The sequence below is a fragment of the Lachnellula hyalina genome (genome assembly GCF_007821495.1).
Source record: "Lachnellula hyalina strain CBS 185.66 chromosome Unknown contig00033, whole genome shotgun sequence".
In the NCBI taxonomy this organism is placed as follows: Eukaryota; Fungi; Ascomycota; class Leotiomycetes; order Helotiales; family Lachnaceae; genus Lachnellula; species Lachnellula hyalina.
This window is the reverse complement of record NW_022157147.1, coordinates 83,466-98,289: the sequence shown is the minus strand read 5'-3', so window position 1 is coordinate 98,289 and position 14,824 is coordinate 83,466. Positions and strand designations below refer to the sequence as shown.

The following is a 14,824-nucleotide window of genomic DNA, read 5'->3' as shown; positions in this document are numbered from 1 at the left end:
ACGAAGTGTTGCAAGTGACCAACTATTTTCACGTCCATCACAAATACGAACCTCAACTATACGAGTCCGCAAGCCCATTTGGTGGCCATTTTGTATCTGCTCTTCCAGAATTTACTGGCAAGTATCCCCCGATCAAGCGATGTGGATCCGATCAATGTGAGGAGCCTCGCAGCTTTTTCTCTAACGCTCCTTCAGCCACCTCCTGCAAGATCCTTTCTCTGTCATGTCATACCAAGATCATTCAGTGGCATTTTCTAAGTGCTCCCTGTGGCCCCCAGATAGATTCCCTACCGAATTCTCATTCTCCGGTGTTTTTGTCATTGTCGCGCTCCTCATTATATTACCTACTGCAATGCGCCGCCGCCGCTATGTTGCTTCAGAAGACTAGTTCGCGGTTCAAACAATTCATTGCTCATAGAAGAAAAGACAGTTTCGAGACTTCTGGCGATATTGGAGAAGGTGGAGGTCTCACAGACAGGAATTTGTCGACAAATAACCCTAGGAGATTGTCATGGTTATCGCAAAGCCCGCCTACGGAAACTGCTACACTGCGACGAACAAGCAGTAGCGCTAGAACGCGAAATCAACCTTTACCACCCGCGACCTCAAGTGCGTCTTCATCTTCAAGTTCTTTATGCAGTTGCAACTGCAAACCAGATCGGTGTCCAATTGAGTGTTCTTTGTCAAGTCCGGAGCCCACGCCACGATCGCCCGAGATTCTTTATCCACCGCCATTGTCTTCAACCAAGAGTCGTGGCGATGCGGAAACACGGCGACTTATATTTTCGGAGCCTCTGTTGTTGTCACCAGCGTCGACTTCATCTAATACGAATACCAAGGCCTCGCCAAGTGCAGAGACGAGAGTGTCTACATTTGACCTAATTGAAGCCTTGTCAATAGACCCGGTAGATGAAGACACCACACCAACGCAAAGTGTCAAGAGCTTGGATTTATCAGATATGGAAGATTTCTCGGGCGACGTTGATCAGTTGATTCGGGAAACAGATGCCGCCTTCCAGGCCGTCGGCAATGCTCTGGAAGACGCCAAAGCCGCAACTCAGGGATGGTGGTTATCTTCCCCAGCGAACCTTCCTGTTACAATACCCCGTACGAGCCTGATGAATAACCCCCGCCTCTCGATTATACCGTTGGCCAAAGGTCCCACCTCACGATCCGTTTCAATAGCCAAAGCACAGCGAAAGAAGACTGCCAAGAGGCGGAATATACTAGGCAGAGCATTGAGGACTGTACCTATTCAATCTGCGAATGCACCACCGCGATGGACATTAACGGACGTTACCACAAATGTGGTCGACGTTTTCAGCGGGAAGATGTTTAGAACCGAGGTAGATGAGATGTTGACACCAGGTAGAATACAACGAATGAAGGAAGAAAGGGGAATTGAGATTGATCGCAAGATATCCGCTGAGTCTGCTCGAACTAGAAGCACGGATGATAGTACTCGAACGGAGCCATTTCATCTCGAAAGTCTTTCCTCCCGCATCGATGCAGCGAGAGTGCATTCGGCCCCACTTCCCAGTCCTGTTCTTCCACCTCCTGCTACGCCAAATGCTATGCAAGATCTTCATATGAAGACTGGGACCGCGGAATATGCATCTAGCTCAAACAGCTCCATGGTTATCAACGATCTGAGCTTCCCTTCTCCACCAGACCCAATGAGAAGTCCTTCAGACTCGTGCGTACCCGCTCTTTTACCCAGCATACCAGAAGTATCTCCCCTCACCCTATCACCCACTCGAGCTCTTCTCACCACTCCCAAACCCCCCGAAGTGCGCCTACAACCAGTTCAAAATCAAGACCACATCTTCTTACCCTCTACGCCCTTCACTCTCACTTCCCCAAACTTCCGCCACGGTCCCATCCGCGTCGAGCGGATCCTCAAATACTCACAAGACCCGTCATCTCCGGAACCCGAAGACGAACCGCTGGATTGGACAGCGTTCCAGATGGCTATCCAGGGCACAATGAACGATGCGAGCGCGGTCGACGATGCCGATGATGAGTGGGAAGCCGACGAGGCCGAGCTAGACGATATCATGAATTGGTGGCAGAGTTTTGGCTTCTATGGAATCGGTCGACTAGCGCAAGATGCCCCTGCGCGGATGCGCGTCGTCAAGGACTCAAAAAAGAAAAGTGTCTGGAGTACGGATTTTGATGATAAAATGCTCGTGAACTTGGAGGCCCGCGATGAAGATCTAGATCGAAGTCCAGATATGGGAAGTGGAAGCGGGAGCGCAGATTTCGAAGATGTATTGAATGTCTTTGAGCTAGACACGGACACGAGCGTCTCGGAGATCATCGGAGACGTGGTAAATTCGCCGCAGAAAGGGCATGAAAGCTTCCCGTCAAGCCCGATGGTGGATTTCGATTCTCATGATATTAGCACGGGCGATGAGACGCCGATTCCTATGGGCTTCAACCTCGGTCACGACTTGGGGGATTTCTTGTCTTGGGAGACGGAGCATGTACGGCCAGGGTCTATAAATAGATTTTAGATTGAAAATATAGATATTCTTTCCCGTGGAGATGTAGTGCATCGATCAATAATACTTGTATTGAGGATTCCTTCTCCTCAGATAGCTATTTTCAGTCTGTATAAGGTATAGCGATGTTTTCTACCAATTTGTGATTAACTGATCATGAGACTGGATTTCAAAGTTTATGATGCTCAGCCCAGCGGCTGACGCGTTTGTAGCGAACTTAATGATCACGTCAACGAGAGCGGAATTTTTATATTATATTGCTTATTGCTTATATCATACCATACGTCTTTAAGTTCGCCTTTTCACGAGTTTCTGTCGTTCGTGGTCGCTCACGTGGAGATTCAGTCATCGCATTGTGTAATACATCTATTATCCTTGGAGCAGTGAAAATTAAACTAAGAATTATCCAACCAATGGTGGATTGAAAACTTGGATGTTTCGCAAATTCTGGTTGAGCTTTGCTGGAAACATGTCAAGCGAGGTAGAAGGGGGGTTGGGCTTTCTTCATCTGTCTTTCATCCCTGAAACGACCTGCGATATAAGTCATCTGTCTGATTCCAAAAGGTTGAAGATTAAGGGATATGGGAAAATAGGCAAGAGAAACAAAACCAGAACCTGCAGTGACTTCCAGGTTTGTTCCTTCAACGAAGTAGTCAGACGAAGCGCAAAGAGTCCACACACGCGATGCGATTGGTTGCTCAAGCGAGAAAAAGGGGGTGTCGAACAACGACAAAAAGACTTGGAGGACGAGTTGGTAAATGAATCAACTGAGCTTGGCAGATCCTTGCGAGGGAAGAGTTAACGCGCACGCAGGAGGGTGAAATTATAGAGGTTTCATCGATGTCGCCTACAGCTGGTTATTATACGTATGATGAGAATGGAGATACTGGTTCTGACTTTGGTTAGCCGATCTATGGTGCTGATAAGTACCTCTCCATTTCGCCGCAATCCGAGAATGAATAAACGTTAGTAAACAGGTATGGAGGGAATGAGGGTAAATAAGAGGCTGTTAAAGAGGAAAGGTTGGATAATGAGCCATGCCTTTAGCAGGTTTCAAGGCCACTTTGCACATTTGGATATCTCCAACCCCGTGGATCTTTCCGACACTTCAAGTACGATGCATCTAGATATGGCGTACCTCTAAATTGAATCCTCGATTGCATTATCCGAGAAAATTTTTTTATCTTCGGTGAATAGCATGATATGGCATGATATGACTGCTTTGAAAACATCCGCTGCCTTGCAGTAATATCCCCAGTTCCCACCTCCTCCTGAACCAAGGCCCAAGACCCAGCCGCCACCATGCCCCAATCAACGTTACAGTCGCCCCAATCTCTCCCCGAAGCCAACAGCATCTCCGGCTTCCTAAACGAAATCGACCCAATCTACCTCCAACCCTGGCACTGCTTCTCCCACCCCGCCCTCCGCAACGAATGCAAGACCCGCGGTCTGCGCATAGACGGCATCGCAATAGACCTCATCGACCGGCTCCTCGTGTCAGACAAAAACGCATATAAACATGCCCACCCGCTATTCTCACCTACACACAACGCAGCGCAACAAGAACACGCATTCGCAGTATATGAAGATTTCCTAGCGCACCAATTTGAGGTCCTGGATTATGCGCGCGAGGCATGCGGAAGGGATGATCCGGGACGAGTGAGAGATATCAAGACGCTGGTAGCGGATAATGACGAGAGAGCGCGTGCGCTAGAGGAGTTGGTGAGTGAACAGCGACAGCGACAGCGACAACAGCAGAAGCGGAAGATGAAGCAGCGACATCCAGTACGGCTCTCGCAGATAGAAGAAGCACTGGCTGAGGACGGCTACTCCTCGGACAACAGTAACGGCTATGTGACGACACTTGAGAATCTCCCTCCGTTCGAGATTCTACTCCGCGAGGCTGCACCTATTCAGGTTGAAATCGTGCATGCGCGGGTGGTTGAGTGGATAAGTAGTACGGCGAGGAAAGTTACGATTTGGGGAAAGCAGAATGATGATGAGAAGAATGCGACTGTTATTGCTACCGTGCTTGCTGAGTATGATGAAAAAGGGGAGAGTGAGAATGTAAGTTTAATCTCCTGGTACGTATCTTGAGAGGTGTGCTGACAGATGAGATAAGTGTGGCGCTATTAAGAAGAAGCAAGAGGATGTTTGCGATGGGAAGAGCTTGGGGGCGTTGTGATGATAAGTGTATGTATGATGATGTTTTGAATTGGACATGGATTTATGGGCACGGAAGTTACGAAGAACACTGGCACGAATTTTGGGAAGTCGCAATGCAGAATATAGGTCCACTGCAGTACGTATTGATGAAAAGCACCACCATCCATGTTACATATCAAAGAGCAAATATTGTCTCTTGAAAAAAAGCCATTAAAACTCCCGCAGTGAGTGAAGCAACCAACTCAAACCAAATCAAATAAAGCACCCATACGCTAAGATGCTGGTATCATGCACTCATTATCAGACCATCGCCCCCAAAGAAAATCCCAGAGTGCGTAAAGGGATTCAAACAAATCGATCCATCTGTCCATAACATCAAGGGTCTAGATCAGTGACAGGAACTAATAATAGTTTCGTGCCCATCACTTAAGATAAATTCCCCGCGGTGGGTGGAATATCGACTCCAATCCATCCATAATATGCAGACGAAACCATCAGCGCCGTTCCCTCCATACACTACTAACTTCGCGACCCCGCTCAGCACTTCCGGTCTCCAGCGTCAAGTCTAAAGAAACACCGTGGAATTTATAACCCTGGAAGCGGTCAATACACCTTTCAGCCTCATAGTAGTTTCTAAAGATCCAATAATACCCGGTAGGATCAGCGCGGACATGCGTAAGACGGTATCCCCGCCGCACGATCATCTCACGCATTTCCTCCATATCAGAGGCTCGGACCTGCAGAGTTTGATCAGAGATGAAGATATACGGGTTCTGCACCTCACTCCGAATGGAGGCTCGTTCAACGACGAAGGAGTCGGTAATACGATGGCGGGGAGGTGGGCTCAAGTGCTCTTCGTCATCCATTTCCTCGGCACTCCGCTTTCTGGAGGTGGTGTCTGTGGCGATAGACTTCATGGTTGCCGTCGATCTGCTACCTAGAGAGGCAGCAGTAGATGGAGGAGTAGCAAACACGGCTGAACAACGAGGGTTGCTCTGCGGAATAACTGCTGGTGGATAGCGCGTGGGATCGAACTCGCTAGGATGAACAGTTGGTTTTCCAGCAGCAATCATGACTTTCTAAGATGAAGATTAGTTTGATTATCTTAATTATTGGTGCCTAATATTACTGCTTACATTCAATTGATAAAATGCAGTACCCCAGATCTTTTGCTTTTCGAGCTGAGGTTTGCTCTCAGCGAGCTTGCTGTCTCGGTCTTTGATAAGCGTCTCGACGGTCTTGGCACACTTGGTCTCTGCCTTCTTGATACTGGCATTCCGACTCAGAAGTGCCTTGTCACATTCGTTGTTGAAATCCTTATGGGCGGCTTCGTGTTGCCGAATTGCTTCGTCACGGACTTTCGGGGGGAGATGGTTGTCATGACAAAGCTGTCTCAATCGGACCTCCTGCTCCGTCTGATATGGCTCCCCTGGACTAGACTGGACGACACCAGAAATGCTAGAGCGGTCGCTGGTAGGGCTTGGGACATTATGGCGAGTTTGAACAGGCAGAGAGTCGGTTCGGGGTTCTGCAAGTTGAGCGCCGCCGTTTTTTGCCTCGTACTCATACTGAACTAGCCTCGTAATCAAGTTCGGACTGTTCCCGGTGTCCAGAAGGCCACGTTGCCTGCATTGGTTTCTCAATCCTTTGGCGTTGAACTCTGTAAAATCCATCGCATCGGTGTGTCTTTCAGTCATTGTGGATGGCGTGGAGGAAACCCAAGTTGTGTGTATTTGAGGTTGAAATGTTGGAACATCTCGATGGAACGAGACCAGTATAAGTGAATACCTAATGCCACTAGAATCGCGCTGAAGGCGGGAAAGTCGTAAGTGAATTTGAGATCTCGCCGCTCAATTAGTCTAAGTTGAAAGAAAGTAGATAAAATTATTGACCTTATTATTGATGTTGGGATAATGGGCTGTATCCCGACCTTCATAGCCATGTGATCTAGCGTAGCTTAGTCAGCAAAGAGGCATAACCTCTTTTCGCGTCAACACCACCATGAATGCGAAGCAACATCAACCAGAATCAAGTCTATACTACGTAGTAGAGAAACGAAGCCTCCCTAAAAGTTCAGGTCTTCACTTGATAATTGTAAAACTTGCAAACATGAAAACCAAGACATCAACATACATGAATGAAAATAGCACGAGTTTCAAATCACTAGACCTTTGTGGCATCAACGACCGTGTTTGACTCCGTTGACCAAAGGAAAGCATGAGACGCTGTTAAAGTATAAATCTGAGCCGCTCCTATCATTGACTTACAGCCTTGTTTGGGAATAAAGAGTATGGCCACTCAAAACGGCATGATAAGACCTACTGAAAGGATGAAAAGAGTTTTATAGAAAACCTATGTGTACAGACAAGCACCGCCCATGTCGCGAATATACACTCTATAAAGCACCAGCGCGCTCTAGCCCCTGTTTAAACCTCCTTATGCATTTCTACTCATGTCGTTTCGAATTCTATCACACAATATGTTAGCGTTTTATGCTCTTCACCAAACGGCAAGAGAGAAAATACCTGTTGTAATCCAGTAGACCCTCGATACTTCCAAGCGCGCTTACAGCCACATCCTGATCCCAAAGCTTCCTTTGCGCAAAGCTCATAACATCCTTCTCTGTGATAGCCCCAACGACTCGCTCAATCTCCTCTGGACCCATACGGCGTCCAGTAGTGATGATCTGTCGTCCAATGTCTTCAGCAACAGCCGTGGTGCCGTCCAAAGATAGAAGGATAGATGCCTTCAATTGAGCCTTAGCACGCTCGACCTCGGCCTCGGTGACGTTGTATGATAGGCGGGACCATTCGCGGAGTGTGAAGTGAACAAGGTCGTCGATTCTAGTCAGCTTGTCGGTGACAAGGTAGATACCCCAGAGACTACAATATGTTAGCGTTTTGAAAAGAAAACTACACACGTTATTTACCCAGTATCGCTGTAACTTGTGGAAAAGCTCATGAAGCTGTTGGCCAAGTCGTTCTTGTGTACGAAACCACTAAGCTTGCTGCCCATGTGAGGAGCATTGCCCATCGCTTTGTCCCAGTTTCCAACAATAGCTTGAGTGACCAAGGCAGTGAAGTAGTCGTCGTCCTTCCAGCTGACACCCTCAACAGCAATAGCAATGTTTGCAGTTGGGATAGTATCATCACGGACTCTGACCTCTGAACCGACAAAATCCGGCTTCCGCTTCTGTGCAGCGGCAACAGCAGATGCAGCACCGGTATATGGTTCAGTTGGGAGTTTGGAGAAATACTTCTCAGCAAGCTCCACGAGTTGTGCGTGAGGAACACCACCAGCTCCAACAAGGACCATGCGATCAGCAGTGTAGTTAGTCTTGATGTAGTCTACTAGGTCGGCTCTTTGGATGCTGTTGATGTTTTCGGCCGGCCCCAAAATCGTTCTTCCTAGGGGCTGCCCCTGGAAAGCGGTTGCATGTAGGTGGTCAAAAACAACTTCCTCCAATTGCTTGTCAACCTCCTCAGATTCCCTCAAGATAACATCACGTTCCCGGTTGATGGCTGATTCCTCGAGCTTGGAGTTTTGCAGGATATCGGAGAGGATGTCAACGGTTTTGGGTACGTCGGCATTGAAGGCTTTAGCATAGTAGACGGTGTTCTCGCGCTGTAGATGATATTAGTATAGGCCATATGATCCAATGCTTCCGAAACATACAGATGTGTAGGCGTTCAAATGGCCACCCATGTTCTCGATTTCCAGTTCCAATTGGTGTTGTGTGCGGCTGTTTGTACCCTACAATCCTCATCAGTCCTGTATACATCACCTGTAAAGCCAATTGAGTCGTACCTTGAAGGCAAGATGTTCGAGGAAGTGAGCTGTGCCATTTGTTCTGTCCGTCTCCGCCCGAGACCCAGCATCAATCCACACACCGACCGTCGACGTCTGCGCCCAGGGAGAGTGCTCGGTAGCAATCTATCACACGTCAGTACACATTGAGAGCCCTGGTGTCTTTCGAGACTCACGGTCAAGCCATTGGAGAGGGTTGTTGATTCCGTCTTGACGCCATTTTTCACAACGGGTGTTGCGAAGCCTCTCCTCAAGGGGGCAACGGCATTGAGACTCGCGCGGTTGCGCAGTCCCTGGGAAAGGTTCAAAGCTAACCGCCGGGACGCCATGGGAGAGAAATATGAGTGAGTGAGGGACGAAGGGGGTGCGGATATCTGGGTAGTCGTGGAACTGAGGGCTGTCTGGTCTGGCTAGGAACGTCGGTTCTTGAGATTTGATTGAAGCTCTTTTCTGCAGCCAATCACAACGCTTCCGATAGTGAGTATGTAAGCGCGACTTCCCGGAACAACATCCCTCGGCAATATATCTCTCTCATCTGAGCTTCACGATTCAGCAATCTACGAAGGCGAAGGAACCGGTTGCAGCAATTCGTGATGGCTTCAATTGTGCGCCCAACAATGCTAAAGCAGTCTTGCCTCAAGGCTGTATCGAAACAAGCCTTTTCTACCAAGCCAGCCTCGACTTTCCCCGCCATCAACAAGCCCGCAGCATCCGTTCTCTCCAAGCAAGTGGCACGGAATGCATTTGCAAAGAGTGCCCTGCCAGGGTCAATGAGAGTAGCTGCTTTTCACGCAAGTGGCAGACGAGCAATTCTGCCCGCTCTACCTCGTGAGTGTCCTTGAACCACTACCTGCATGGACTGATCATAAGAGCTAATCCGTACTGCAGAGGTCATTGATGGAACTGGTATGCAATGATGCTTTGAAAATATAGAATTCAACTGATTAGTCTGTAGCGAACGACGCCGCAAAGTTCCCAACCCCACATCCCTCCCACGGTTCATACCACTGGACATTCGAGCGCGCCATTTCCGTGGGGCTCGTCCCTCTCACAATCGCGCCCTTTGCAGCAGGCTCCTTAAACCCCTTGACGGACGCCCTCCTCTGCGCCACGATTCTGATTCATTCGCATATCGGCTTTGAGGCTCTTATAGTGGATTACATTCCTACCAAGCGTCTGCCTAAGACTCGGAAGACGTTTGATTGGGGATTAAAGCTTGCTACGGTGGTGGTTGGTGTTGGATTGTATGAATTTGAGACGAACGATGTGGGCTTGACAGAAGGCATCAAGAGGATTTGGACGGCATAAGAGGATTCGTGGGTTGGGGGAATGGAAACGTGTATATTTTGATGAACAAGCATTCTACATAGATGCTAAGCGCTATTTCTTATTGCAAAGTGACAGGAAAACGAGAACATTCACGACTTCTTTGGCTTCCCTGCACAAACCTTCAAAAACCAGATTGACAAGTATTGATATTCATCCTAGCAGGCGACTATCGGATGAATGCTGACCAACACCTTGTACTCTTTAGTCCAAACTTCACTCTGCTTTCAATACATAATGAGCCTAAGTCCGGAATCAATTAGCAGTAATGCATACTACCTATACAGGGGTTTGAATTTCCTACAAGCCCATCTCCTATTCGGGTATTATACAAGTCATGGGGAAAAAAAGCTTCCCTCCATCGGAGTATAAAGCATGTCATCATCCTAACGCCGATCCATGCACTCATCTTCATGTCCAATATACAAAGCGCCTGCCTGCTCTACACAGGATAGAAACAAATTAACCATAAATACACCCCCATCACAATCCACGCTACTCGCCAAATACTCGTCCACGTTTCCCGCCATATAATTCTTAGCGGCGTGTCAACCTTTTTGTTCTTGCCGGAGCTCTGAACGCTACTGTTGAAATCTTCTTCTTCTTTTGCCCAGCCGTTGCCATTCCCATTTCCATTACCGTTTGAGTTAGGGTAGTAACCAGCTTGACTTATAGGAGGTGTAACGAAGCGGACTTGAGACGCAGGGAGCCCATACCCTTTGGCAGGACTGACGCTCCTTGTGCGGGCTGCGCTGCTGCGGGGGGCGAGGTTTTTGGAGTTAGATGATGTAGATGAGGTAGAAGAATTCGACGAGCGGTGCGCGTCCGGTTCTCGTTTCTGTGACACGGGAAGCAGAGTGCTGTCGTCTGGGTTTTGAGACGCTGTGGAAGAAGATGAGAAAGGAGTGAGACCTAGGACGGGCGTGAGAACTGCGCGGATGATGAGCGCGGTGAAGGTGATAAGTATAAGTATTAAGTAGCGAATAAATATGCCTATTTGGTCGGGAAGGAGACACAGATGACTTTCGGTGGTTATTGCTGTTGCTGCGCCGGACCCGTGACCTGTGTGTGTTGAATGTAGCGGGTTTCCGTCTGGTCCAACAGGATTCCACATGCTGAGCATTTGGAACCCTGGTTTTCGTACCCCCTGTGCCCAGCTCATGCTTTTGACTGTGGTTTCTCTAGCGTGATTCTTGGCTTCTGAATGTATGATCTCGCAGTAATCGTGATCGTCCCCTGAAAATACTAATCCCACGTTCCCAATGCTGGAAACGAGCTTGATGGAGTCGGCCTCGCTGAGTACATTTTGGTACTGGTAGCCCTTAGAAATTGAAATGGCGTTTGGCTCGTCTGGGTTTACAGGCTGCGTTTGGCCTTTTGGTGGTTTCGTTGGGGGCGAACGTTCTCTCTTTGGACCACAAGGTGTCCCTACGTTCCGGAAAAGGGGGACATGGGTAAGAAGGATTGTGGGGAATCCAGGAGCATGTGGCCCTGGGTCCAGCGTAGGTGGATCATCAAAATCCACGTTATCCAAATCGGCAATAATATGTTTAGCCCTTAAAAGTCTCTCCTCGCCCCTCTGAAAAGCCAATTCTTTCGCCACAGCCTTCCGCTTCATAATCTGAACATTCTCGAGAAAGTCGTTCACAGGCTGCGTAATCGCCTTCGTATCGTGCGTTGAATCACCGGCACTCAGCGAGACAGAATCCACAGAGACAAATGTATGGTTGCCAATGACATCCACCCGATTCGTCTCCCCAAAATACACCTCGAAGCGATTCCGTATCGGGATCTTAATCTGCTCTCCAAATCCCAGATCATGATTCCCAGGCAAACTCGAAATAATCTTCCTCCCCCTCTGTCCTGGCCCCGGTTCCGCGCCCGCAACGTTCCAGTATTTGTCGAATATGCTCCCAAATCGATCATATTCATGCAGCCAAAAATCCTCTCCGTATCTTTTCCCCCACGTCTCGGCATAAGCTTGTTCGCCCGAGGGCCTCCGACCGCTTGCCCAGGATGGATCTTGCGTATTTCCCTTTGCAGTCTTCCACTCTCTGCCTCCATCGAAAAGATCACCCAGAAAGAAGACCGTATCCGGGTGCAGCAGTTTCTGCAGCGAGATATAACTCCTTTTCAGATAATTGTCTGTATGTAAGATCGTGAATGTCTCGAGCGGCCATGGCCGTCCGGGGTAGGAGTGCGGGTCTATGATCTGGGGGTCTGCGAGGAAGATGAGGTGGTGAGGCGTTGCTTCTTTTGGCTTTTCATACAAATATCAGCAATCTTTCTCTTCCCTGTGCTTTGCATATATCGTCAAGGCGTAGAACCTACCCATCTTTCCCACCTCCCCCACTCACACTCTCTAACAGCATCCCAAAACACCCACCGTTCCCCCCACCATAAAACCAACACCCAAATCACAACGAATAGATGCGGTAGACTTGCTAGAGCCCTCCAATTCCAATTCCAACCTCCTCTCCTCCTTTCAACCCTACTATACGCATGTCTGTCCCTCCCGAACCAGTGCATGATTTCCGGAGGTAGCGTCGAGAGAAGTCGCGACAATAGGGATGGCGGAGGAACAAGGCTGTCGCCTGTCGAATACCCGCCGTTATGATATGCCGTCGACATTGTCAGCTTCCATTCCTTCTAAGGAAAAAGAAGGATTAGTACGTACTTTGCAAAATGGCGCGTCGTAGAAAGGGGAAAAGATGGATGCATTGAGGGTTTGCGGGGATTACGACGCCAAGGCCAATCAGGGGGCGAATTGCGATAAAGCGACCCACGAGGTAATTTTAGGGAGCAAGATGAGGCCAGGCACGCAGAAGATACCTACCTAACTCCTAGATAGAACTTTACAACTACAACCTATCTACCCCACAAGTCCTTAGACTGATCAATCCCTCCCGACCCTAAATCTTCCTTTAACTTCTTTGATATTCAACATGGATAGCTCTAAAGATTCTTTCTACACCAAGTAGTAACAAATTATCTTATCTCCTATAGTGTTTTACGGCTGTCTATAGAAAGAAGCCGCCTTGCGTTAGATTGAAAAAGGCGCCAATTTATAATATACCAGATGGCGTAAGACATTTAATCCAAAGTCAATAATAATAAGTGCCGCTTTTTGTGTCTACTAAGGGGTTTATTGTTGGCGGTCCTTTTATAAAGTGACCGTAAAACACTATAGGTAGGGTAGGAGTTGTCTGATCTTTGTATAATTCATTCAACAATCACAAGGTTATGATATATTCAGAATAGTAGTAATTTCAGCCGGGTAGAAAGATCGAGTACAACAATTGTAATAATCTCTCATATTCTCGTTCAAAAAGCAGAGCCGAATTTCTTTCTCAAGCCTTGGTATAATACCTCTCATGGACCTGCGGCTCCGTAGTTCTTGACAATATCGATTTCATAGATATTTCCCATGATATATATGCAGAGCCGGTTCAAAGTGTACCCCAGTTTCAATGGCCCTTAAATCAGCCATCGAGGCTAATGTGGGGTACGAAGCTGGAGATGAAGCCGCTGGAGTCGAGGCTCCCGACGAAGGTGGTCTCCCATTACCATCAGCGCTGTTGCTTTCAGTACTGCCATCTCCAGCTGGTCGCGGGTTCTCCACAGCCCTGGGAATGCCAAACTGCTGTAATAGATTGGGGTCCCGGATTATTGGAATCCCCATCTGGTGCATCAGACGCATGTTGCGCAATATCGAATCCCCATCTGAAGGTGGAGGGTTGTTCGGCTGCGGATACCACTGGCCGTGTTGGGCAACGGGAGGCTCGATCTCAGCGCCAGCACCACCAGGTACTGGTAGGTTTCCGCTGGCAGAAGTGTCTCGCTCTGATGTCACTGCGGGGGCTCTGCTATCGTTCCTCGGTGTAGTTCTCAGAGGTTCGGCCTGCAGCGCGGGGGGGTTGTCGGTTGTCGTTTCCGAAGGAGTTTGATTAAAGTGTTGCTGCTTCTTCTGTTCTTTCTGAGGAAGGTGATCTTGCTGTTGCTGTTCTTGTGGTGAGGAATCTTGCGCAGCTTCTGCGCCAAGAAAGAATAATAGCAAATATGCGATGGCCCAATGCCCTACTAAGCGCATGATGGTTTTTAGAAGTCGACCGACTGAAAATAAGTGAGAAGGATGTATTGGGTTTACAACGCGGATAGGTTTCCTTTTATGTCCTTTGCGGGGCAATGTACAGTACTAATACGTCACATAATACAGTAAGCAGGACTTTTAGTAGCTGTTGGTAGGGAGCTCCTTAAGACAAGGCAACCCATAGGCACTGGAAGACAGGGATGGTGGGATAAAACTCGTTTTTTAAAGTACTTATATAGTCTTCTTAAACAGAGTATAATTGTATAAAACTGAGGCTTAATAATCCAACTTCAAGTTTTATGAGTTCTGGATTATTTCAGAGAAAGTACTAACTCCTATACTATAGTGTTTTACAACCTTCTCCACAAAAGTTCCATTACTTGAACTAGATAGTAAAAAGCGGGTCTTACTACAATGGTTGAGTAACTTCAGGTTGACTCTTAATGTCCTACTCCGCCTGGCATATTATAAACTACTAGCTGCTTTTTTCTATCTACCGGGAGGCTTCTTTAAGTAGCCACGGCTATTTTTAGAGTAAGCCGTTCAAAACTAAACTACCTCGTAGGCACCTACTGTACTGTATAGGAACTAAGGTGCGCCTTGGCGAGATAAGCTTAAGCCAAGCTTACAGGATTGTGACAAACAACTCTAAGCGAATATATATGCAAGGGCAAGGTAGAAGTACTCCGTAGAATCCGGCTCATCTAAAATACAAGAAAACAATAACTACCCTCCATGTTTGAACCCCCCCCCTCAAGACCCAGGAATTCCAATTGGCTGTAGTGTAACTGGATCCACAGCGCCGAACACCCAAAGTACTGGCCCTGTGTGGACGTCTCCATTGGCGTTCTTTTTCAACTGAAGATAGTATTCTGAAACCACAGCGTGAGCAAAAGGAACCAATCACGTTGATGCTCCAAGGAATTAAAAA

General features: G+C 48.0%; 4 protein-coding genes across 4 annotated transcripts; 2 read left to right on the top strand and 2 right to left on the bottom strand.

The window, feature by feature from the left end:
* Positions 1-368: 368 nt before the first annotated feature.
* Positions 369-2,553, top strand: LHYA1_G003670 (uncharacterized protein; the record flags this gene model as incomplete). The annotated part of the gene is made up of 2 exons (XM_031148639.1): positions 369-2,486; positions 2,530-2,553. 2 exons carry the CDS (start codon positions 369-371, stop codon positions 2,551-2,553), a joined length of 2,142 nt encoding a protein of 713 aa, XP_031007122.1.
* A 4,553-nt stretch (positions 2,554-7,106) lies between these two features.
* On the bottom strand, positions 7,107-8,806 carry pep (Mitochondrial-processing peptidase subunit beta; the record flags this gene model as incomplete). The annotated part of the gene is made up of 6 exons (XM_031148638.1): positions 7,107-7,137; positions 7,196-7,552; positions 7,600-8,294; positions 8,346-8,423; positions 8,478-8,603; positions 8,654-8,806. The coding sequence occupies 6 exons, from the start codon at positions 8,804-8,806 to the stop codon at positions 7,107-7,109; spliced, it is 1,440 nt and encodes a 479-aa protein (XP_031007103.1).
* A 264-nt stretch (positions 8,807-9,070) lies between these two features.
* B18P24.060 (Succinate dehydrogenase [ubiquinone] cytochrome b small subunit, mitochondrial) lies at positions 9,071-9,785 on the top strand (the record flags this gene model as incomplete). Its single annotated transcript, XM_031148637.1, has 2 exons — positions 9,071-9,305; positions 9,433-9,785. 2 exons carry the CDS (start codon positions 9,071-9,073, stop codon positions 9,783-9,785), a joined length of 588 nt encoding a protein of 195 aa, XP_031007104.1.
* Positions 9,786-10,245: 460 nt separating this feature from the next.
* On the bottom strand, positions 10,246-12,434 carry CDC1 (Cell division control protein; the record flags this gene model as incomplete). Its single annotated transcript, XM_031148636.1, has 2 exons — positions 10,246-12,063; positions 12,135-12,434. 2 exons carry the CDS (start codon positions 12,432-12,434, stop codon positions 10,246-10,248), a joined length of 2,118 nt encoding a protein of 705 aa, XP_031007097.1.
* Between the last annotated feature and the right edge of the window lie 2,390 nt (positions 12,435-14,824).